The following is a 23375-nucleotide window of genomic DNA, read 5'->3' as shown; positions in this document are numbered from 1 at the left end:
CCAAGGGATTTTATTTATTTCAGTGACCCCACTCCCTGGGAGGTGGATTCATCTCTAAATTCCACTGGTTACTTTTATCTTTAATAATGGTCCCAGCACAGCTGCTGCTCCATACCATTAGTGGCCACACAGGAATTAAAAGTTTCTAATTCCCTACTCTCTCATTGTCCCTCTTCCCAAACCACAGGTTTCCATGAGACTGAGCTGTTCTAACAAATCCTACTTTTTCTGACACCGAGTGAGAGGGTCTTTTCTCCCCAAACCTGTCAATTTCTTTTTTTTTTTTTTTTTTTTTTTTTTGAGACGGGGTTTCCCTCTTGTCACCCAGGCTGGAGTGCAATGGCACGATCTCGGCTCACCGCAACCTCCGCCTCCTGGGTTCAGGCAATTCTCCTGCCTCAACCTCCTGAGTAGCTGAGATTACAGGCACGCGCCACCATGCCCAGCTAATGTTTTGTATTTTTAGTAGAGACGGGGTTTCACCCTGTTGACCAGGATGGTCTCAACCTCTTGACCTCGTGATCCACCCTCCTCGGCCTCCCAAAGTGCTGGGATTACAGGCTTGAGCCACCGCGCCCGGCCAAACCTGTCAAGTTCTGATACCAACTGGATGCCCAACAGTTCGATTCATTTCTAACTGAATGTCAGACTCCACAGGTTTAAGAGTTCAGTCTCACAAGACTGTCCTTACTTCTGATGCCAGCCACAAATGAGATATCAGGTATCTTGGCTTATTTGCGTTACTATAAAATAATACCTGAGGCTGGTTAATTTATAATGAAAAGAAGTTTGGCCTGGTGCAGTGGCTTACACTTGTAATCCCAGCACTGTAGGAGGCTGAGACAGGCAGATCTCTTGAGCCCTAGATTTCAAGACTAGCCTGGGTAACATGGTGAAACCCCATCTTCTACAAAAAAATAAAAATAAATAAAAATATTAGCCAGGCCTGGTGGCGTATGCCTGTAGTCCCAGCTATCCGGGAGGCTGAGGTAGAGGATCACCAGACCCCAGGAATTAGAAGCTGCAGTGAGCCATCATGTCACTGCACTACAGCCTCATGACAGAGCTTGACGCTGTCTCAAAGGAAAAAGAAAAGAGGTTTATTTGGCTCAAGGTTCTGTGCATGTGCTAGCATCTGCTTCTGATGAGGGCCTTAGGAAGCATGTACTCATGGTAGGGGGTGAAGGGAAGCCAGAATCACATGCCAAGAGGAAGGAAGCAAGAGAGAGGAGAGAGATGCCAGACTCTTTTCAATAACCAGTATTCATGGAAAATAAGAATGAAAACTACTCACAACCATGAGAATGGCACGAAGCCATTTGTGAGAGATCCACCCCCAGGACGCAAACACCTCCCACCAGGCCTCACCTCCAACACTGGGGCCAAATAAACCATGTCCAAACCATAGCACCAGACCACATATGTTTTTTCTTGGCTGACTATAAATTCAGGGGTTCCCCAACACCATCCCCGATCTATAAATTCCTAGAATGATTCACAGAACTCAAGACAGCACTTTACTTACTGCTAACTGGTTTATTATAAAGGATACAACTCAGGAACAGCCAAATGGAAGAGATGTGTAAAAAGTTTAGGGGCAGGTGCAGAGCTGCTATGCTTTCCTTGGACTTACCCAGCACCTTAATGTATTGGCCAATCCAGAAGCTCCTTTATTTCTTCTTTTTTTTTTCTTTTTGAGATGGAGTCTGACTCTGTCACCCAGGCTGTAGTGCACTGGCATGTTTTCAGCTCACTGCAACCTATGCCTCCTGGGTTCAGGTGATTCTCCTGCTTCAGCCTCCTGAATAACTGGGATTACAGGTGCATGCCACCACACCCAGCTAATTTTTGTATTTTTAGTAGAGACAGTTTTCACAATGTTGGCCAGTCTGGTCTCGAACTCCTGACCTTGATTGATCCACCTGCCTTGGCCTTCCAAAGTGCTGGGATTATAGGCCTAAGACACTGCATCCAGCTGCCTCTGTTTCTTTCTTTAAATACATTTTTGTTCATTGCTATTTTCTCTAAGAATATTTTTAAGCTTTCAACTTATTAGCAAAAAATCTTAATATTTCCTTATTTTGTTGACCTGTTATATCTGTTTTGTCCTCCTCTTCATTTCTAATACTGTTTGTGTGTTTTTTTCCCTAATTATTTTTACCTGAAGTTTGTCAATTACTCCATTTTGTTTGGTTGGTTTTTTTGAGATAGAGTCTTACCCTGTTGCCCATCCTGGAGTGCAGTAGTGTGATAAAGGCTCACTGCCGTCTTGATGTCCCTGGACTGGCAATCCTCCTGCTTTAGCCTCCCAAGTAGCTGGGACTACAGGTGCGTGTCACCATGCCTGGCTAATTTTTGTTACTTTTTGTAATGACAGGGCCTCACTGTGTTGCCCATACTGATCTGAAACCCCTGGACTCACGCAATCCTCCTGCCTTGGCCTCCCAAAGTGCTGAGATCACAGGCATGAGCCACTGTGCCCAGCCCTGTTACTCTTTTTAAAAAGAACCAGCTTTTACCTTCATTGGTATCCTCTATTGTACCTTTGTTTTCTGCTTTATTAATTTCTGGTTTTGTTTTTATTATTCAGTTCTTTTTACTACTTTCTTTGGGCTCATTAAACCTTTCTCCCCACCTACCCACCAATATTAGCATCTTAAGCACTTGAGTCCTGTTTTAGGTGCATCCCACAAGTCTTAATGTCTGATATTTTCATTATCATTGAATTAAAAAAAAATTTTTTTTTTTGAGGCAGGGTCTTGCTCCATCACCCAGACTGGAATGCAGTGGTGTGATCACAGCTCACTGCAGCCTCAGCTTCCCAGGCTCATGTGATCCTCCAACTTCAGCCTCCCTAGTAGCTGGGACTATAGGTGCATGCCATCACACCTGGCTAATTTTTAATTTTTTGTTGAGATGGGGCCTCTTTGTGTTGCCCAGGTTGGTCTTGAACTCCTGGGCTCAGGCAATCCTCTCACTTTGGCCTCCCAAAGTGCTGAGATTAGAGGTGTGAGCCACCATACCTGGCTAGTCCTAAGAATTTTTAAATTTTCATTTTTTGGCCATTTGTCTTACTTTTCTGTCTCTCTCTCTTTTTTTTCATGTTTTGAATTGATTTAAATTTTTTTCTCATTGCAGTTTTTTCTGTTTAGTTTAGATGTTATATGCTCTTTCTCTTAATGGTAAATTTTGAGATTTTAGCATGAACAGTAAGTCTTGTGTTAAACAGAATCTTTACAGATACTATAAAATGCTTTAACTCCAGTCATGCCCATTGTGGCTTACTTGTTATGATTGTTCAGTTTTAATAATCCCTGAAATTAGACATTTTTATTCTATACACCTGGTTTTATTTACATTTACTCATAGTGACATTTTTTTTTTCTTTGAAACAAGGTCTTACTCTGTTGCCTAGGGCTGGAGTACAGTAGTGTGACCATAGCTCATTGTACCCTTGAACTCCTGGGCTCAAGTGATCCTCCTGCTTTAGCATCCTGATAGCTGGGACCACAGGCACATGCCACCATGCTGGGCTAATTTTTTTCTTTTTCTTTTGTAGAGATAGGGGTCTCACTATCTTGTCCAGGCTGGTCATGAACTCCTGAGCTCAAGCAGTCCTCTGCATCAGCCTCCCAAAGTGCTAGGATTATAGGTGTGAGCCACCTCACCCAGCCTCAATTATTATTTTTTGAAAATTCACATATTCATGTCTTAGAGATTTCTTCTGGGATCAGTTTTCTTCCTAACTTGTGTTCTTAGAAGTTCCTTTCCTGAGATAGCTTTCTCTATTAGATTTTGTTTTGTCCTTGTTTATGAAAAATAGTTCATTGGATGTTAAATTCATTGTTAAAAGTTTTTTTTTTTTTTTTTCTCTCAGTATTCTGAGGATAATATTCTATCATGTTCTGGTTTCCTGTGTTGCTGTTGAGAAGTCAGCTGTCAGTCACTCCCATTATCATTCAGTAGCCAGGAATCTGTCATTTCAACTCTGGTTATAGTTAAGATTTCCTGTCTTTGGTGTCCAATATTTTGACTGATTTATCTGAATGTGGCTTTCTTTATTTGTTCTGCCTGTGATTCATTGTATTTCCTGAAATCTAAGGATTAATGTCCTTTAGCATTTTGGAAAATTCTCAACTATCTTTGTAAATATTACTTTCATGTATCTTTTTCTAATCCTCCTGAAACTCTAATTAAACATGTTAATCTGTCAGTCTTCCTATCTCTCAACCCCATTTTCTTTTTTTTTTTTTTTTTTTTTGAGACAGAGTCTTGCTCTGTCACCAAGGTGGAGTGCAGTGGTACAATCCTAGCTTACTGCAACCTCCGCCGCCCCGGTTCAAGTGATTCTCCTGCCTCAGCCTCCTTTATAGCTGGGACCACAGGTGCATACCACCACGCCCAACTAATTTTTGTATTTTTAGTAGAGACAGGGTTTCATCATGTTGGCTAGGATGGTCTCAATCTCTTGACCTCGTGATCTGCCCTCCTTGGCTTCCCGAAGTCCCCGTTTCTGCTGGGATTACAGGCGTGAGCCACAGCGCCCTGCCTCAGCCTCGTTTTCTATGTGTCTCTGTACTGCATTCTGGGTAATTTATCCACACCTGTCTCCTACTTTATTCTCTTTTTACCTGTGTTTAATCTATACATAGCCCTTTCTTTGACATTTTTTGGTCACAATGAAGCTTATTACAGACAAACATGTTTAGGTTGGGTGGCCCAGGTGGTGTGATAGCTTCACATTGATGTCATACTGAGGACAAGAGTCAAGCATTCCATGATTAGAGACTTCACTTTTGCTTCAGAAGCTGCCAGGGGCTGTGCCTTTTATTTTCTAATGCCATAGGTCATTGTTGGCAATACCTGAGATTTCTGTGAAACTAGGACAATAAGCCAAATTATGCATGTGTCTGAGGCCTCAAAGCCAACATAATTCAGATAGTACTCAGTCACATTGGGCCAGGCCTGTGGCTCACGCCTGTAATCCCTGCACTTTGGGAGGCCTGGGGTGGGCGGATTACTTGAGGTCAGGAGTTTGAGACTAGCCTGGCCAACATGGTGAAACCCTGTCTCTACAAAAATACAAAAATTGCCCTCTGTTTCCTGCCACCATGTAAAGAAGGTCCTTCTGCCATGATTGTAAGCTTCCTGAGGCCTTCCCAGCCGTTCAAAACTAGACAGCCCCTGGAACTGGAGCCATTCTCTTCAGGATTAGAATACCCCTTGCTCCTGCAGAGACTGAGGACTTGGTTGAGATAGAGTCTCACTCTGACACCCAGGCTGAAGTGCAATGAGGTCATCACAGCTCCTTGCAACATTGAACTCCTGCCCTCAAGCAATCTTCTCATCTCAACTTCAAGTTACTGGAAATACAGGCATAAACCACTGTACCCAGCTAAATTAATTTTTAAATAATGAAACTTTGCCTTTGAAATGCTTGACATAAATAATTGGTCTACTTGTTTTGGGATATAGTTGTCATCGTGCAGTAGACTTTGAATTGCTTACAAATGGGAAATCAACAGGCAAAGTATCACCAACTGAGTAATTTAGGAAGAATAGAATTGTATTTGGTGCACAGTTCCTGAGGCTAAAAGTCCAAGAGCATGGACCCGTCACCTCATGAGCATCATCCTATGGCAGAAGGAGGAAAGATAGATGTGAGCACAAGAGACAGAGAGAAAATGGGGGCCAAACTCTCGCCTTTTATAACTAACTCAATTCCATGATAATGGCCTAATCCATTCATGGGGAAGAGCCCTCAGGGTCTAATCATCTCGTAAAGGCCTCACCTCCAAATATCATCAACATGAATTTAGGGATTAAGTTTCCACTACATAAAATGTAGGGGACAAATTCAATCCACAGTATTTTCCATGTGGGATGAAAAGCATAACATTCCCTTATAGAAGACCATGAACATTTTTGGTAGACAGAACAAAAAACAGAAAGGTTTTTTACTGCGATGCAACAAATGTTTTTGAAAAAATAGTAAGTTCTAAATATATATATATATTTTTTTGAGATGGAGTTTTGCTCTTGTTGCGCAATGGCACGATCTCGGCTCACCGCAACCTCCGCCTCCTGGGTTCAGGCAATTTTCCTGCCTCAACCTCCTGAGTAGCTGTGATTACAGGCACGTGCCACCATGCCCAGCTAATGTTTTGTATTTTTAGTAGAGACGGGGTTTCACCCTGTTGACCAGGATGGTCTCGATCTCTTGACCTCGTGATCCACCAGCCTCCGCCTCCCAAAGTGCTGGGATTACAGGCTTGAGCCACCGCGCCCGGCTAGTTCTAAATATTTTTAAGGAAGAGAATGATTACTGTGAACTGGTATTCTCAGGAAGGACTTCTGAGAGCAGAACAAAAGTAACCTACATTTTTGACATTTGTTGAGACGGGTTGGGGAAAAGCATTAAATGAAGATGACGTTATGCAGACACAGAAAAAATAATGATTTGCAAGTATGAGGTTTCAGAAGAAATAAATGTTTTACTCAATTCAAAAACAAAAAAAAATACAAAAAGTAGCCGGGCGTGGTAGTGTGTGCCTGTAATCTCAGCTGCTGGGGAGGCTGAGGCAGGAGAACCACTTAAACCCAGGAGGCAGAGGTTGCAGTGAGCCAAGTTCATGCCACTGCACTCTAGCCTGGGCAACAGAGCGAAATTCCCTCTCAAAAATAAAAATAAAAAATCAGTCACAGCATCCAGGATCGTAAGTGTATAATCCTCCAGCTACATCAGTAAGTCCACCAGAGACACAGTAGATACCACCAGCTTCACATCTCCATTGGCAGTGCTTGGCAATGCATAAACCTTACTAGACACAGCTCCTGGTCTGCCCCACCATGGTTCCTGTGCCGCCAGCACAGCTCCAGACCCAGACTCCTCTGCTGCCCTTGAGGAGCTAACCTTACTCTCCACAGTGCTGCTAGTGGACAGCATGACAGGGGCTGAGGCAGCAGAGGCCATTGCCACCTTGGGATCTGTACCAGAGCAACTACTTAGCAAATTTTTGACAGTGTGTTTTTATTGTATAACAGTCAAGCATAATTTTTTAATATCTACTTTTATTGCATTTTACATGCCTTAGATGTTAACATATTAATTTATAAAAGCACATTTACTGGCTACTCACCATGTAGTAGGTCATATGTTGAATGTTAACAATTCTGAGATTAAAAATACAGATATGTCCAGGCGCAGTGGCTCATGCTTATAATCCCAGCACTTTGAGAGGCTGAGGCAGGCAGATCACTTGAAGCCAGGAGTTCATCAAGACCAGCCTGGCCAACATGGTGAAACCCATTTCTACAAAAAAAAACATGAAAAATTAGCCAAACATGGTGGTGTATGGCTGTAATCTGAGCTATTCGGGCGTCTGACGTACGAGAATGGCTTGAACCTGGGAGGCAGAGGCTGCAGTGAGCCTAGATCGCACCACTGCACTCCAGCTTGGACGAAAGAATGAGACCCTGTCTCCAAAAATAAATTTAAAATTTCAGATATTGCTCTGTAGGAGATGATGGCATATTAGGGAAGAGAGACCCTAAAGAGAGAATTATAATAGAATTGTAATCATTTTAGTGAGATGAATAATTCCTGTGATGGAAATAAAGATAGGGTACTGTTGAAGCATGTAGATAGCACTCTGGTGCTAAGAAGTGTTAGGGAAGGCTTTCCAAAGAAACAATTGCCTGAGGAAGAAGTGGAACCTACCCAGGCAGTACAAGAGGAAGGGACATTCTGGGCAGAGGAAGAGGATATACAAGGGGCACACGGCCTGTGAAACATGGACTGCAAGCAGATGGTCTTACTATACATATGGAGTGGTGGTAAGGAATGAGGCAGACAGGGGCCAAATCATGAAGAGCCTCATGTGCCATGCTGAACTGAGGACTGTCTTAAATATTAAAATAACTTATACATTCATCACTTTGAGTATCAATTATAAAAAGACTTTCCTAAAATATTTCAGTTTAAAAAAATGCTAAAAGAAGAAAACTCTGCCTTTTATTTCTTGATTCAATTAAAAAGAATCGTCTTGTTTCTGCTGAGTAATTGCATTATTAAAAAGTGTGTGGGCTGGGCGTAGTGGCTCACACCTGTAATCTCACCGCTTTGGCAGGCTGAGATGCGCAGATCACCTGAGGTCAGGAGTTTGAGACCAGCCTGGCCAACATGGTGGAACCCCATCTCTACTAAAAACAACAAAAAAAATTAGCCAGGTACTGTGGCATGTGCCTGTAATCCCAGGTACTCGGGAGGCTAAGTGAGGCAGGAGAATCATTTGAACCCAGGAGGTGGAGGTTGTAGTGAGCCAAGATCGTGTCATTGCACTCCAGCCTGGGCAACAAGAGTGAAAACTCCATCTCAAAAAAAAAAAAAAAAAAAAAAGTGTGTGGTACTTAACCAATCTTGAAGATAATGCAGATCTGAAGAGAAGAATAGACATAGAACACCCACAACACATGGATGGAATAAAATCTACGCATGTCTTTTTAAGTAATAGATACCCAGCAGAATTATATACATTCTTATCCCTCTCATCTGTTCATTCAAAAATATCATTTTAGCCTCTTTTATATGCCAGATACTGTGGTAAGTACTGAAGTTATAAGAATAACAAAGACCCCAATCCTTGGTTGAAGTGGATGGCCACAGAGCAGAATCTAAGGAGATTTCTCTGGATTTGGTCTTCATAGTATGTAACTATAAGTAACCGTCTCTTCCTATTCCTGGTGGGTTTTTGTTTTTGGGTTTTTGTTTGTTTTTTGAGACAGAGTCTCGCTCTGTCACCCAGGCCTGGAGTGCAGTGGTACGATCTCAGCTCATTGCAACTTCTGCCTCCTCTGTTCAAGGGATTCTTGTGCCTCAGCCTCCCAAGTAGATGGGATTACAGGCATGTGCCACTATGCTTAATTTTTGTATTTTAGAGACAGGGTTTTGCAGTGATGGGCAGACTGTTCTTGAACTCCTGGCCTCAGGTGATTCGCCCACCTCGGGCTCCCAAAGTGCTGAGATTACAGGTGTGAGCCACTGTGCTTGGCCTTTTTTTTTTTTTTTTTTTGAGCTGGAATCTCGCTCTTTTGCCCAGGTTAGAGTGGAGTGGTGTGATCTCGGCTCACTGCAGCCTCCACCTCCCAGTTGAAGCGATTCTCCTGCCTCAGTCTCCTGAGTAGCTGGAATTACAGGTGCCTGCCACCATGCCCAGCTAATTTTTGTAGTTTTAGTAGAGACGGGGTTTCACCGTGTTGACCAGGCTCCTGACCTCAGGTAATCCACCCTCCTCGGCCTCTCAAAGTGCTGGGATTACAGGCATGAACCACTGCACCTAGCATGCCTTTTTTTGCATTTTGTTAGGATTCTGTTGAACTTAAGAGGAAAAAAAATGTAACATTAAGTAGTATCAGTAAATTTTAGTCAGCACCGGCTGTGATTAGGCCCTGTGCTTCTATGGATAAAATCAGAGAAAATGGACACCACTCTGTCTTTAGGAAACCCACAGAGAGGAGAGACAGTACTAGGGCCACGTGCCGTAATGGAGTTCTGTGATAGTGCAGTACTTAAGTTAGTTCTTATTAGGGCACAGTTTCTACACCTACATCCAGCAAACTTCAGGGGTTTCAGGTCAACTTTTCATCCTTACCCCACGCCCACCCCTGGGGTAAAAACCCATATTGCCTGCAGTTCAAACATCTTCCTGATTATCCTAGCAGAGTGGTAGGAACTGATTGTCTGATTTCCTCTACTACCTGCCTCACCTACGCAGACAGAACCAGCTGTTTCAGCCTAGCTTCTTCTGTGGGCCTCAGCTGATAAAATGTGTGTGTCCACCTGAGGTAATTAGGTTAGTTCTTTGTGTTCATAGGACTGACCTCTACCTTTGAGGCCACCTGGTATTTGTTTTAGAAGTTATTCCTGTAAACAGGTTTTTACCTAAAATTTGAATCTTTATGAATCAAATAAGGAAAATTTTAAGTAAACTTGGGCTGTGGATAACTGATGATTTGTAACCAAAAAGGTAGTCATTTAAAATTATAAAATGACACAAGAAAAAAAATTAAATGGAAGACATCCTGTTTATGCTTGGTCAGGTGTTTTTTGAGTTTATGTAAATCAAAAAGACTCCCCTAAAGTCTTTCTCCCAAAGATTTTACTGTATTTGTTCACAATGGGTTCTATCCAAGGATTATTACAAGCCCACAATCCATTATCTTCAATTCTCAAATCCAAAAAATTCCCAAACATTCTTTTTGTAACTCATTCATCAGCAAAACCAAACGTGAACCAAAGCGACCCTATTCATATTCTTTGATTATCTGTCCTACTGGGACATGTATGGTTTGCTGCAGAAATATTAATGTATTTGATTATAGGATACTGCCCTAGATATCTGGTATATGTATGTGGTATATGCACCATATTGCTTTTCTAAATTAAAAAATCTGAATTCTAAAACATGTCTACTTCCAAACTTTAAATAGGAATTATGGACATATGTAAGTATAAAGTAACCTTTACAGCGTGGTTTAAAAGTCCACTTTATTGTGGGCAGCTTTCAATTTTGATAAATTATTTAGTTCTTGTAAACAAAACAAAAACACCAATCCTTAATTTTCTGTTAACTCGAGAATACCCAGATATGATAGTTTTGTGGTTAGGGGTTAGACATAGGAATTGTGACTGTGAATGCATATATCTGTTTGACTTCTTGTACTCCCAAAATAAAGGCTGAAATAAATATAATCAGCTAACCAAAAGCTATAGCCATGATCATATATACTGTACAAGAAAAAATTTTGCCTCTGAAGGAGGTTGCAGTGAGCCACGATTGTGCCACTGCACTCCAGCCTGTGTGACAGGGGGAGACTCTGTCTCGAAAAAAAAAGCAAAATGCCTCTGAATTGGGGATTGTGTGAGTATGCATGTATAAAAAATTGATTAATAATGTTACACTGGCCAGGCACGTTGGCTCACGCCTGTAATCCCAGCACTTAGGGAGGCTGAGGTGGGTAGATCGCTTGAGGTCAAGAGTTGTAGATCAGCCAGGCCAACATGGAGAAACCCCGTCTCTACTAAAAATATAAAAATTAGCCTGGTGTGGTGGTGGGCACCTATAATCCCAGCAACTTGGGAGGCTGAGGCAGGAGAATCAATTGAACCCGAGATGCAGAGGTCGCAGTGAGCTGAGATTGCTCTATTGCACTCCAGCCTGGGCAACAAAGTGAGAATCCATCTCAAAAATAATAATAATAATGTTATACTCTATCTTGTACATTTTTAGTGGGATAAATGCCAGGAGCAGTTTTATTAGTTCTTGATTCCTCCACACTTTAAGAGAATATAAGTTCACATACCTATGATTTTAAGAAGGAAAGAGTGTGATGATGTTTCCCATCTACCCACACCCCGTTAAAACTATTCAAATGAAACCATTTAATCTTTAATTATAGTGAAATAGAACTGAACTATTTTCTGCATGATCACAAAGAAACGTTTACCTTTAACATAGAGATTTTTTTTCTTAAAATCCACATTTTCCAGCTTAATGAAGTTATGTTTTTATTTTTACTCTTTCCCTCCCTTTTTCTTTGTTCTGTGCAGATTATCAACGCCTGATGACTGTGGCAGAAGGAATCACCACACTTTTGTTCCCATTTCAATGGCAACATGTTTATGTGCCCATCCTCCCTGCTTCTCTGCTACATTTTCTTGATGCTCCTGTTCCCTATCTGATGGGCCTTCAGTCAAAAGAAGGAACTGACCGTTCTAAACTAGAACTTCCTCAAGAGGTAAAACTACAATGAATGATGAAGCATTTGCTGTTTGCTGATTTAGGTCAGGGTGATTTTTGTTAGATCACATAGTCTCTGTCCAAATTATATCTGTCTCTTTGACTCTCCTAACTCTCCAAGTAAGGCTAGGGGAGAGCCTGAGCTATAAAATGCAGGTTGTGACTCCATGTGATGACTACCACATAGTCATTAACTAAACCTGGTTCAGAACAAGACAGTGGCCGATTTTTACAATTATTAACTTGTGAAGATGGAGCAGTGGTAGCATGATCTTATTGCTTTATTATTCTAGTAACATATTTTTTTTTCTTCATTCATGTTATAACTTTTGTTTTTAAACAATACAGCCCAGGTTTTAACATCCTTTAAAATCATTGTATCAATTAAGGTGAATTTTATTCTGGACCCTATCAAATGAAAAGTAACATCTTGCAGCAAACTAGGGATAATGGAAATATCCAGTACTTCAGTATTCCCTGTTTTCTGATACAAGGCCAGTTATCAACCTGCTCTAAATATCAACTTGACTTGATAGTTGAAATAAAAATTCTAACACCTAGCTTTTATGCCACCTTAAGGTTATTATACTTTCTGTGTGTTGTACTTTCAAATGTTGTTTTAAAAAAATAGGCTGGGCCTGGTGGCTTATGCCTATAATCCCAGCACTTTGGGAGGCTGAGGCGGGTGGATCATGAGGCCAGGAGATCGAGACAATCCTGGCTAACATGGTGAAACCCCGTCTCTACTAAAAATACAAAAAATTAGCCAGGTATGGTGGCACTCTGGAGGCTGAGGTAGGAGAATCGCTTGAACCATGGAGGCGTAGGTTGCAGTGAGCTGAGATCATGCCACTGCACTCCAGCCTGGGTGACAAAGTGAGACTGTGTCTCAAAAATAAATAAACAAGAATTATTGAAAGCAGTTTGAATCTAATTTTTACCTATTGTTAGTGGTACTGAGGATTACCGTGTAAAGCCTTTGAAATAAAACAGGGATGAGAGTGTGCCACAGCCTTTTAAAAAACATAAGATGATTAATTACTTTATATCACTAGCTATTTAATTTGTACCTTTCTTAATAAAATCTCATGCTGAGATTCACCTTTATTTGTTCTTATTTCCCATAGAAATTGTCCTTTTAATAAGTGAATTTAACACATTAAGCCACAGCCATTATATCTTGTAATAGTTCTCATAATCATCTGCTTGCTTTTATTCTAGTGAATATTTCCCCACAAAAATTAACATTTTTGCTCAAAGAAAAATAGCTTGATTCAGGTCACATAAGATGCATATACAGACTTGTTCTTTTTGAGCGTGTGCATCTTTTTCTTGTCTGTTTTACCTCTTTTCTCAATTCCTTGAATTTTCTTGTTTTCTCGTTGATTAATCTAGTATATTTTCTGCTCAAAGAAGTTAATCCTTTAAATTTTCAAGGAAAAAGAAATAGACTAGTCAAATACATTTGGTTTTGAAGACTTAAGGACATTTTAGTTTCTTGTTGAGTATCTGATATATTTTGTATGTTAATCATGTACTATTTTTATAAGACTATATGTATATTGTTTTTCCATTTTTTGTAACAATTGTTGAGAGATTTTTAAATGCCACCTTGATATATCTGTAGTTGGAAAACCTTTCCATCGCTATGCCTGTATGTATACATTAAAGATGAACAAATTTAGGGATTCTGAAAGCTCTTACAGTAATGTCTGTGATTTTCTAATTTTTCATTCAAGAGATCAACACTATTTAATAAATACACATACCCATCCGTTCATAGAGTAGAATAATATGAAATAACCTGAATTAGCTGTGGAAATAGCAGTGCTTCTGTGTAGAAACTATAAATCAGGGCATCATTGTTTTATAAGGAAAGGCTAGTAGTCTATCACTTTGTTCTGGCATTATTTTACAATGAGGTGAAATAATCTGCTTCACATTATTTTGGGGAGGAATTGGATATAGAAATAGTCATTTAAAAAATGCCTTAAATATACTCACTAGTAACACTTCCCTTCATCTTTCCCTGAAAACGCTAAAATAATGGCTAAAAATAGTGATAAGTCTTCTAAACATAGTTACAAAAATGACAAGTTTGCAAAATGATTATTTTAGGAAGGTATGATTTTAGTTGCTAGCTAACTAATGTAACTACATAGATTTATAAATTAATCACCCACTAGCTATCCCCATGATTTAAAAGTGATAGACATAAGTAGCCATTTGTAATACCGGTTTTTAGGGAGTAGGGTCGAGCTAGTGAGGGTGGAAAGAAGGCACTGAAGATTAATTGCATGGAATACACTTCACTTTCTACTATTCTTGCTCATCTTCACAGTAACTGGTAAACAAAAAGTTAAGAGAAAAACTGAAACAGAGCTGCTTTTGCAACTTTGTTTTTGTCATACCTTGCCCTAAGATTCTGAGGGAATAATTTATTTAATTTTTGAGACAGGGTCTCACTGTCACCCAGGCAAGAATGCGGTAGGCACAGCTCACTGCAGCCTTGACGTCCTGAGCTCAGAAGATCCTTTCACCTCAGCCTCATGAGTAGCTGGGATGAGAGGCACACACCACCAGCTATTTATTATTATTTATGGAGATGGAGTCTCTACATTGCCCAGGCTGGTCTTGAACTCTTGGACTGAAGCGATCCTCCAGGCTTGGCCTCCCAAAGATTATAAGCATGATCCATAGCATCTGGCCCAGAGGGAATATTTTAAATGCTGTCCTCTCTCTGGCTTATCCTCAAGCTGGCTTGACATCAGATACTGAGAAGTGAGATAACTTACCAAACATACAGAGAGCTGCATTAGTCTCTCATTTGTGGATACTTCCTGCACCCGCTTACAGTTTTAGGGTTCCCCCAAATGACCATCTCCTCAGAACTTATTCTTGGATTTGCCGAGCAGTTGTCTTATACACTATTTGTGTAGAATACAGTGGAAGACATCAAATAAAATAAGAGGTGATTTCTGCTTTTCAAAAAAGTCATTTACAAATACGAGTAACAGCTTAAAAAGTAAGTTAGTAAGGAATGAGTGAACAGAGAAGATACAGAGATCAGAATGCCTTTAGGGTAAGGGTTTAGGAAGGTTTCATGACAGAAGAGATGATTAACCTTTAAGTTTTTGTTTTGTTTTCTTTTGAGGGAACTTTTTTTTTTTTTTTTTTTGAAGACGGCATCTTACTCTGTTGCCCAGGCTATAGTGCGATGGCGCCACCTCAGCTCACTGTAACTTCCGCTTCCCAGGTTCAAGCAATTCTCTTGACTTACCTTCCTGAGAAGCTGGGATTACAGGTGTACGCCACCATGTCCACTTAATTTTTGTATTTTTCACTAGAGATGGGGCGTCACCATGTTGGCCAGGCTGGTCTTGAACTCTTGACCTCAAATGACCCACCCGCCTCAGCCTCCCAAAGTGCTGAGATTACATGCATGAGTCACCACACCTGGCCCACTTTTGTTGTTGTTGTTGTTTTATTTTATTTATTAACTTTTTTTGTTTTTAATAGGAAGTAGTTACATATCACGAAGGCTTGTGAGCAGTGTTGATCAGTAGACATATTTAGTCCTAAAATGATGTCAGATTGAGGTGTTGAATAAATTTTTATCAGGTAGTACTTACTGAGCTCTTCTGAACAATTTTTTTAATTTAATGGTGTTAAGAGTGAGAAGTGATGTATCAGAATGGAGAGTTCTTGTTTGTTTTAGAGAAAGGGGTTTTTGGTTTTCTTCAATACATTTTCATAACACAGTTTGTATTTCCTGTTCTACTTTGTGGTAATCAAAGCCCCAGCTTGGGCCCTCTTAAGCAGACCTAGGAGACTTTTATTGGATCATGAAGACAGGCCAGTAGCTGTGGTGTTGGAACTCCTACCTTGTAGCACACTTTCGGCTCAGCAGCGATTTCGTGAGCATAATAATCTTTCAAATTTCAGAAAATGTATCATTTTCCCTTCTCATAGGAGGAGGAGAGGGGTAGAAAAAGGTAGTAGGAAGGCATTAATAAAGGGGATAGTACAAAGTCTAAGTGGTGGGAGGTTGCTGGTTAACATTTAGATTAGCAACTTAGTAAATTTTTTTTTCCATTTTAAAGATACTGAATCATCCATTTGAATTATGTGACCTACTTTCTCCATTTAAGTCTTTCAATGTAAAGAATGGTGTAGGCAGTACTACTGTCTTCAGCAAGATGTGACATTTCAGTTCTTAATTTATTTAGAAAATTACTGACATTGGAGGTGAGGAAAAATAGCGGGGAAAGGCCATAAGCCACCAGTCTGTTTGAGGGTGCACATTTGGAACAGGTGCCAGGAAGTCACCTAACTTCTTAGGCCTTGGTTTCTTCATCTGCAAAATGAAAAGGCTGGATTCAAAAATTACATCAGACTTTAGGAATCATTGCTAATCATTTGGCTTTGAATGGAGAGAAATCTTGATTTTTTTTTTTTTTTTTCCAACAGAGTCTTGCTCTGTTTTGCCTAGACTGGAGTGCAGTGGCACAATCTTGGCTCACTGCAACCTCTGCCTTCTGGGTCCAAGTGATACTCCTGCCTCAGCTTCCTGAGTAGCTGAGATTATAGGCACATGCCACCATGCCCAGCTAATTTGTATAGTAGAGATGGGGTTTTACCATGGTGGCCAGGCTGGTCTCAAACTCCTGACCTCAAGTCATCTGCCCACCTCAGCCTCCCAAAGTGTTGGAATTACAGGCGTGAGCCACTGTGCCAGGCCTCATTTTGAGTTTTTATTGAACTTAATTTAGAATTTCACTGTGCAGCTTGCTAATTGGTATCTAACATGAAGAGCAAGGATCAAGAGAAAAACAAATATCCAACTGTTTGCTTTTTCCTTTCCCCTTACTTTGCCATCTAGGATTAAAGAACAGTATGAATTTTCCCCTTGGTGACCTGGGGGTGGGAAAGCCAGGGAGAAACAAATGGTGAAGCTTCGTACTTTGTTTATTGACTTCCACCCCATGCCTTGTGTTCAACCATTAATGTAATCAATTTTTTTTTTTTTTTTTTTTTTTGAGACAGAGTTTCACTGTCACCAGGCACCAGGCTGGAGTGTAGTGGTGCGATCTCGGCTCACTGCAACCTCCGCCTCCCAGGTTCAAGCAATTCTCCTGCCTCAGCCTCCCGAGTAGCTGGGACTACAGATGTGCGCCACCATGCCCAGCTAATTTTTATATTTTAGTAGAGATGGGGTTTCACTGTATTGGCCAGGATGGTCTCGATCTCTTGATCTCGTGATCCGCCCCCCTCGGCCTCCCAAAGTGTTGGGATTACAGGCGTGAGCCATTGCACTTGGCCCAATATTATTTGTATGTGATAGGCTACACTTTTGGCATCCCGCACCCCAGTCTAGAAGCACAACCTTCTTTTAACAACCTTGTTCTGATTAAGAGAATATGGACAGTGTAGGTATAAAATACAATTTGGAGTCTACAGATACCTGAGGGATAATCAGAACTTTTTGCATATGCTTATCCTCTTGAATTTTCTGTATCTATTTGAAAAATATTTATTCAAAATAAATTCCAAATGTAGAGTGTAAGCAAACTCAAAAAAAAAATTTCTTCTTATTTTTGTCACCGTTTTTTCTCAACTCAAAATATCTTGAGTAAATTTCTGATTATTCAGAGGTTAATCATTTGTAGTTATATATGCACTTGCCTGTACCACCTCTTTCTGCCTCCTGCATTAGGTATAATGACTTCTGAAATGATTTTGCTCTAGGAGGTTTAGTAAATTTTGAGTAAAGTGAAAATTTGTGGATTATCTGTGAATTGGATTGATGTTACCACTTTCATCCTATTGGGAGATACTATAGCTGCTGATTTTTAATGATTATTGTCAATTCTAAATTACAGATGTTAGAGCAGTGGAGTGGCAAAGAAAGTTCAAGTGAGCACTTTACCTAATATTATTTAATTGTAAGGTCTTACGAGTCTGGGCACCCAAACCCACATGGGAATGCCTAATGGATGCCAAATGTTAGAAAATCATATCAGATTATAATATATTGCTGAGACCCAGAAAAAATTATCATATATATTAAATATGGCATAAAAATACTCACATAGGGGAAATTGATGGAAAAGGAGGTTATTTTTAAAGAATAAGAAATTCTAAACCTTGTGAAGATTAACATAAAAGGCATCATAATCTATGCTTTTGTTTGTGATAGTTGGAAAGATTTTTTTTGTTTTTTCTCTTTGTAGAAATGAGGTCTTGCCATGTTTCCCAGTCTTGTCTCAAACTCCTGGGCTCAAGCGACCCTTTTTGCTTTGGCCTCCCAAAGTGCTGGAATTATAGGTGTGAGCCACCATGGCTGGCTGGCAAGAATATTTTAGAACATAGAATTCGTTTATTTTAAACCTTTGTATTTCATTTTTCTCTTTCAGGCTAATTTATGTTTTGTGGACATTGACAACCATTTTATTGAGTTGCCTGAAGAATTTCCACAGTTCCCCAATAAAGTGGATTTTATCCAAGAACTCTCTGAGGTTCTTCTTCAATTTGGGATCCCTCCTGAGGGCAGCCTACATTGCAGTGAGAATACCAGCAAACTGAAGAATCTGGTTCTGAAAGACTTGGTCAGTGACAAAAAGAACGGCAATGTCTCCACTAATAACATCACCATGTATGAGTTACTAAAGGGCAATGAAACCATAGCCCGCTTGCAGGCTCTGGCCAAGCGGACTGGTGTGGCTGTGGAAAAAATGGACCTCTCTGCTTCTCTGGGTGAAAAAGACAAGGATTTAAAACTGCAGTGTGAAGAGGCAGAACTAAGGGACTACCAGCTCAATGTACAGCTCCGAGAGGTCTTTGCTAACCGCTTTACACAGATGTTTGCAGATTATGAAGCATTTGTCATTCAGACTGCTCAGGACATGGAATCTTGGCTGACCAACCGGGAACAGATGCAGAACTTTGACAAAGTAAAAAGAACCATAGTTTTCCTTTTTGTGGTGATTAGTGCCTTTATTACTGATTTTTAATTTTTTTTTCTTTTATGCCTATGCTTACCCACATATTATTAGTTTTGTTAACCTTTTTTAAATGTAGACTTTTTATCCTACATCCCATTAAGGACTTTCCTTTACCAAGCATTTTTGCATTAGATAAAATAATTTTACAAGAAAGCAAATCAGCCAGCTTCATTGAGCTGGTCATTAAATGGTGTGTTAAATTGCCTGTAATCTCATTTTAAATTTTTATTTACCTTGAAGATACTTAAATTATAGAAACTCAAGCCAGGTACAGTGGCTCATGCCTGTAATCCCAGCACTTGAGGAGTCTGAGGCAGGTGGATCACGAGGTCCAAAGTTCAAGACCAGCCTGGCCAATGTGGTCAAACGCCATCTCTACTAAAAATACAAAAAATTAGTCGGGCATGGTGGTGTGCACCTGTAGTCCTAGCTACTCAGGAGGCTGAGGCAGGAGAATCACTTGAACCGGGGAGGCAGAGTTTGCAGTGAGCTGAGATGGCGCCAATGCATTCCAGCCTGGGCAACAAAGTGAGACTGTGTCTCAGAGACAGAAACAAAAAATTATAGAAAAACTCTTAGATTTTGCAGGTTTTCCAAATCCATTAATACTGTTTGACCTTATAATGGTTTTATTTGCACTTATTTTATGATCAAGTCTAGTTAAATAAGCCTACTCCTTTTTGAATAAATTTATATATATTTAGTCTTTATCCTATCAGGAAGTCACAACTTGTCCATGTAAATGTAGCAGTTTAGTTTCAGAAGCCAAATTTCTCTCTCATTCTAAGATCAAAGGAGAAAAAGAGTGACTAAATTAGATCTTATGACTGTAAGTTTAAAATGGTTCCAAAGATTTTGGTAAGGGAAGATAGAAAATGATATCAGCTTTCCATTGTCCTGTGAGGAGTACTGGATTCTTCTGCCAGGTTTTTTTCACCTATCTCCTAGATTTTTTTTTTTCCAGACAGATATACTTAGGATTATATATTAACTTTTTTAGGTTACCAGGGTACAGTTTGGTTCTCTGCCTCTGTGATTGCCGAGGTACAATACCGCTATTAGAATGTATCGTGGATTTCACTAAGTGGCATCTTTGTGCCGTGAAAGGCCGTCTGAAGGGGTTGATACATTCCAAGAGGCTAATCTACAACAGTGGATAATTTTTGGAAATAATTAAAAATTTGCATAAAGGTACATAATGTCTGGGCATGGTGGCTCACACCCATAATCCCAACACTAGGAGGCTGAGGCTGGAGGATCATTTGAGGCCAGGAGTCTGAGACCAGCCTAGGCAACATAGCGATAACTCATCTCTACAAAAAAATTTAATATTAGCCAGGCATAGTGGTGTGCATTTGTGGTCCCAATGACTCCGGAGGCTGAGGTAGGATCACTTGAGCCTGGGAAGTTGAGGCTATAGTGAGGGAAGATGATTCCACTGCACTCCAGTTGGGGCAAGAGAGTGAAACCCTGTCTCAAAAAAATAAATAAATAAAAGATAATTTTTTTACTTCATCAGATATTTTTTCTGTTGGAGGATAATGTTGTATATTGAACAGTTATATTCTGATGTGCTTTGTTTTTCCCATCAGACAGGTAATGTGCCAACATGGTAACAAAGTTTGATAAAGGCACATCTCACACATGAGCATGAAAAGCCAATCACTACATTTATGAACTACAAAAGCATCCTGATGCACTTTGTGTTTGAGAAAACTTCTTTAATATTAACAAGACTTTCCTTCTTTAAGTGTGTTCCTGCCCTTAGGTTCCTTTCTCATGAATCTTAACCATTTTCCATACTTTTTCTTATCTAGCTTAGAAGTAATCTGTGTATATCCTAGGTTTATCCTTGGGACAATTCAAATTCTTACCTAAATCAAGCCCTGATACTTCCTTCCTTCTTAATCTTTATGTAGCCTCAAACTATAAATGAAATTCTTTTTATATAACCCCTAAAGAAATGAAAATTTTCTGTTGGATTCCAGAAGGCTTATAATTATCTTTCACTAGGAAAATTTGCAGGACATATTTGTTCTACAAGCCACATCTTTGCTGACCTCAAATTTTATAGTCTGTGAGCGTCTGAATGTCAAAATCCAGATTTTTTTTAAAATGGCATTTGATCTATTAAAAAGTAAAATTGATATTTATTGGTGGAGGTGAACTGATTTCTAGAGACTACTATGACTGTTTCTGTGGTTATTTGGATTTATGTATATATACCTGAACTATAGAGTGAGTAAGTGGAATTCCATAAGGAAATTTTAAAAAGACCTCCTAAATTTCAGAATGAAAAATACATATGCTAGCAAGAAGCTGATGAATATTTTTAAAAGTCACCTTATGTCAGAACTTACCCTTTCATCTTTCCCCTTCTGGCTTCTGTCATACAAAAATAAAAACTAACCCAGCAACCAAAATAGGAATTTACTTCCAAATTTTAGCTAGTACTGCTTTGAATCTAGAATTCCTATACACAATGGACATGAAGAACAACAGAAAAAAAGTTAAAACTTTGAATTAGGAACTGATTATGATGTACTGAACCATCCCATGCATCAGACAGGCTAGTAACAGGAAAGGTGTACAACTTATTGTACATGTTCTCCAAAGGCTTGCTTCTGATGGCTTTTCAGGCAATGCTTTGTTTTATTTGTTTGTTTTTTGGAAATGGTATCTCACTGTATTTCTTTAGGCTGGCCTCAAACTGCTGGGCTCACAGAGTCCTCCCACTTCAGCCTCCCTAGTGGCTGGGACTGTAGGTGGGCACCACCATGCCCAGCTTCCAGGCAGTGCCTTTTTTAGTTGTTAAGGCTGAGACTCTTGTGTCAGCACAAGTGTGGAAGGAATTTGACCTTGGCTTAACACTCATCTATTGGTTTCTAACAGAGTCTAGAAAAGCATTCCCTTGAAGAAGAACGAAAGAATTTCACCCATAAGCATAAATTTCATGTCCTTTTTTTTTTTTTTTAAGATAAATGCTGATATGTTTATTGTATCAGTTAATCATCTCACTACCTTATGGCTTGAATGTATATTGCATAGGCTAGGAATAGAGAACAGAAGAAATTATAGCTCACTGGGGAAAGGGATAAAAATTTTTAACTGCAAGTAAAGTTGCTTGACAATCGTATAGCAACTTATCTATCTGCCATCTTTCATTAATGATGCCCTCTCTTCTACATAATGGTCATAAGGATCAGAATGTAAATCAGTTTTGTAAGTTAGGATCGGTGCTAGAGACCTGAGTGACCTACATTCTCTGAATTTAGGAAAATTGAAAGAAAAGTGGATTTTTAAGAATTTTTGAATTTAGAAGACTTAAAAAGAATGTCCTGAGTTAACATAATTTTTTTCAGGCTTATCATAGAGTGTTGAGATGGTCTCTTTGCACTAATAATTTCCTAATTATCTCATTACAGGCTTCCTTTCTGTCTGACCAGCCTGAGCCTTACCTGCCATTTCTTTCACGCTTCATTGAAACACAGATGTTTGCCACCTTTATTGATAATAAAATTATGTCTCAGTGGGAAGAGAAAGATCCTTTGCTTCGGGTCTTTGACTCTCGGATTGATAAGATAAGGCTGTATAATGTAAGGGCACCTACCTTGCGGACATCTATATATCAGAAATGCAACACTTTAAAAGAAGCAGGTACATTTGCCATGCCTTTTAAATTAAATTAAAATCCATGGTCATTCTTTTTCCACAAATTGTTGGCCTTATGTACAACAAAATTAATTTTCATGGCTAATCCTGGTATTATATCAAGAAATGCTTTATAAATTTGTCTTTCTGTTTCTGTGAGTCCCATTCCTACTTGACATTCCTCTTCCCTTATCAGAAGAAGAAAAACATAGTAAATTGAATCAAGTATGACTGGCAGGTTGCTATGATTTTTGTTTTTGTTTTTGAGACAGATCTCACTCAGTTGCCCAGGCTGGAGTGCAGTGGCATGATCTCGGCTCACTACCTTCTGGGTTCAAACGATTTTTCTGCCTCTGTCTCCCAAGTAGCTGAGATTACAGGCACATGCTTCCATGCCTGGCTAATTTTTGTATTTTTAGTAGAGATGAGGTTTCACCAGGTTGGCCACGCTGGTCTTGAACTCCTGACCTCAGGTGATCTGCTCTCCTCGGCCTCCCAAAGTGCTGGGATTACAGGCCTGAGCCACTGTGTCCAGCCTGATTTTTGTTTTATTCTCTTTATTGCCTAAATGGAAAAAATGTTAATTTATGTCTTACTAGTTATGTTTCCTTTTTACTTCTCACCTCTTCTTTATATCCAAGAAAGGATAAGTATTCATTTAAAACAGTAAATCTTATGTCCTGCCTAATTTACATAATAAAACAGTCTTTGCTTTAGTAGTGCCATTAATTACAATCACTTCATTTATTGAAATTAAATCTGAGTCAGGCCAGGCATGATGGCTCACACCTGTAATCCCTGCACTTTGGAAGGCTGAGGTGGGCAGATCACTTGAGATCAGGAGTTTGAGACCAGCCTGGCCAACATGGCAAAACTTCATCTCTACTACAAATATAAAAATTAGCTGGGCATCCTGGCATGC

General features: G+C 39.7%; 1 protein-coding gene and 1 non-coding gene across 8 annotated transcripts in view; one reads left to right on the top strand and one right to left on the bottom strand.

The window, feature by feature from the left end:
- The window catches only part of DENND5B (DENN domain containing 5B), a 190280-nt gene that overhangs the window by 112943 nt on the left and 53962 nt on the right, over positions 1–23375 (top strand). For 6 of the 7 annotated variants that reach the window (XM_032248254.1, XM_032248258.1, XM_032248253.1 and 3 more), the window contains 3 exons: positions 11609–11796; positions 18215–18751; positions 22228–22459. In XM_032248254.1, coding sequence (XP_032104145.1) covers positions 11609–11796; positions 18215–18751; positions 22228–22459 — 957 coding nt within the window. The remainder of the gene's footprint in view (positions 1–11608; positions 11797–18214; positions 18752–22227; positions 22460–23375) is intronic. The other variant, XM_032248259.1, reaches the window with a different exon arrangement.
- LOC116530446 lies at positions 20389–20492 on the bottom strand. The gene has a single exon (XR_004260004.1). It is a non-coding gene; the product is annotated as a small nucleolar RNA U13 (small nucleolar RNA).

The sequence above is a fragment of the Sapajus apella genome, unplaced genomic scaffold (genome assembly GCF_009761245.1).
Source record: "Sapajus apella isolate SASKATOON/1434 unplaced genomic scaffold, GSC_monkey_1.0 scaffold66, whole genome shotgun sequence".
Taxonomy (NCBI): Eukaryota; Metazoa; Chordata; class Mammalia; order Primates; family Cebidae; genus Sapajus; species Sapajus apella.
The sequence above is the reverse complement of the archived record's forward strand: the minus strand, read 5'-3'. Positions and strand labels throughout refer to the sequence as shown.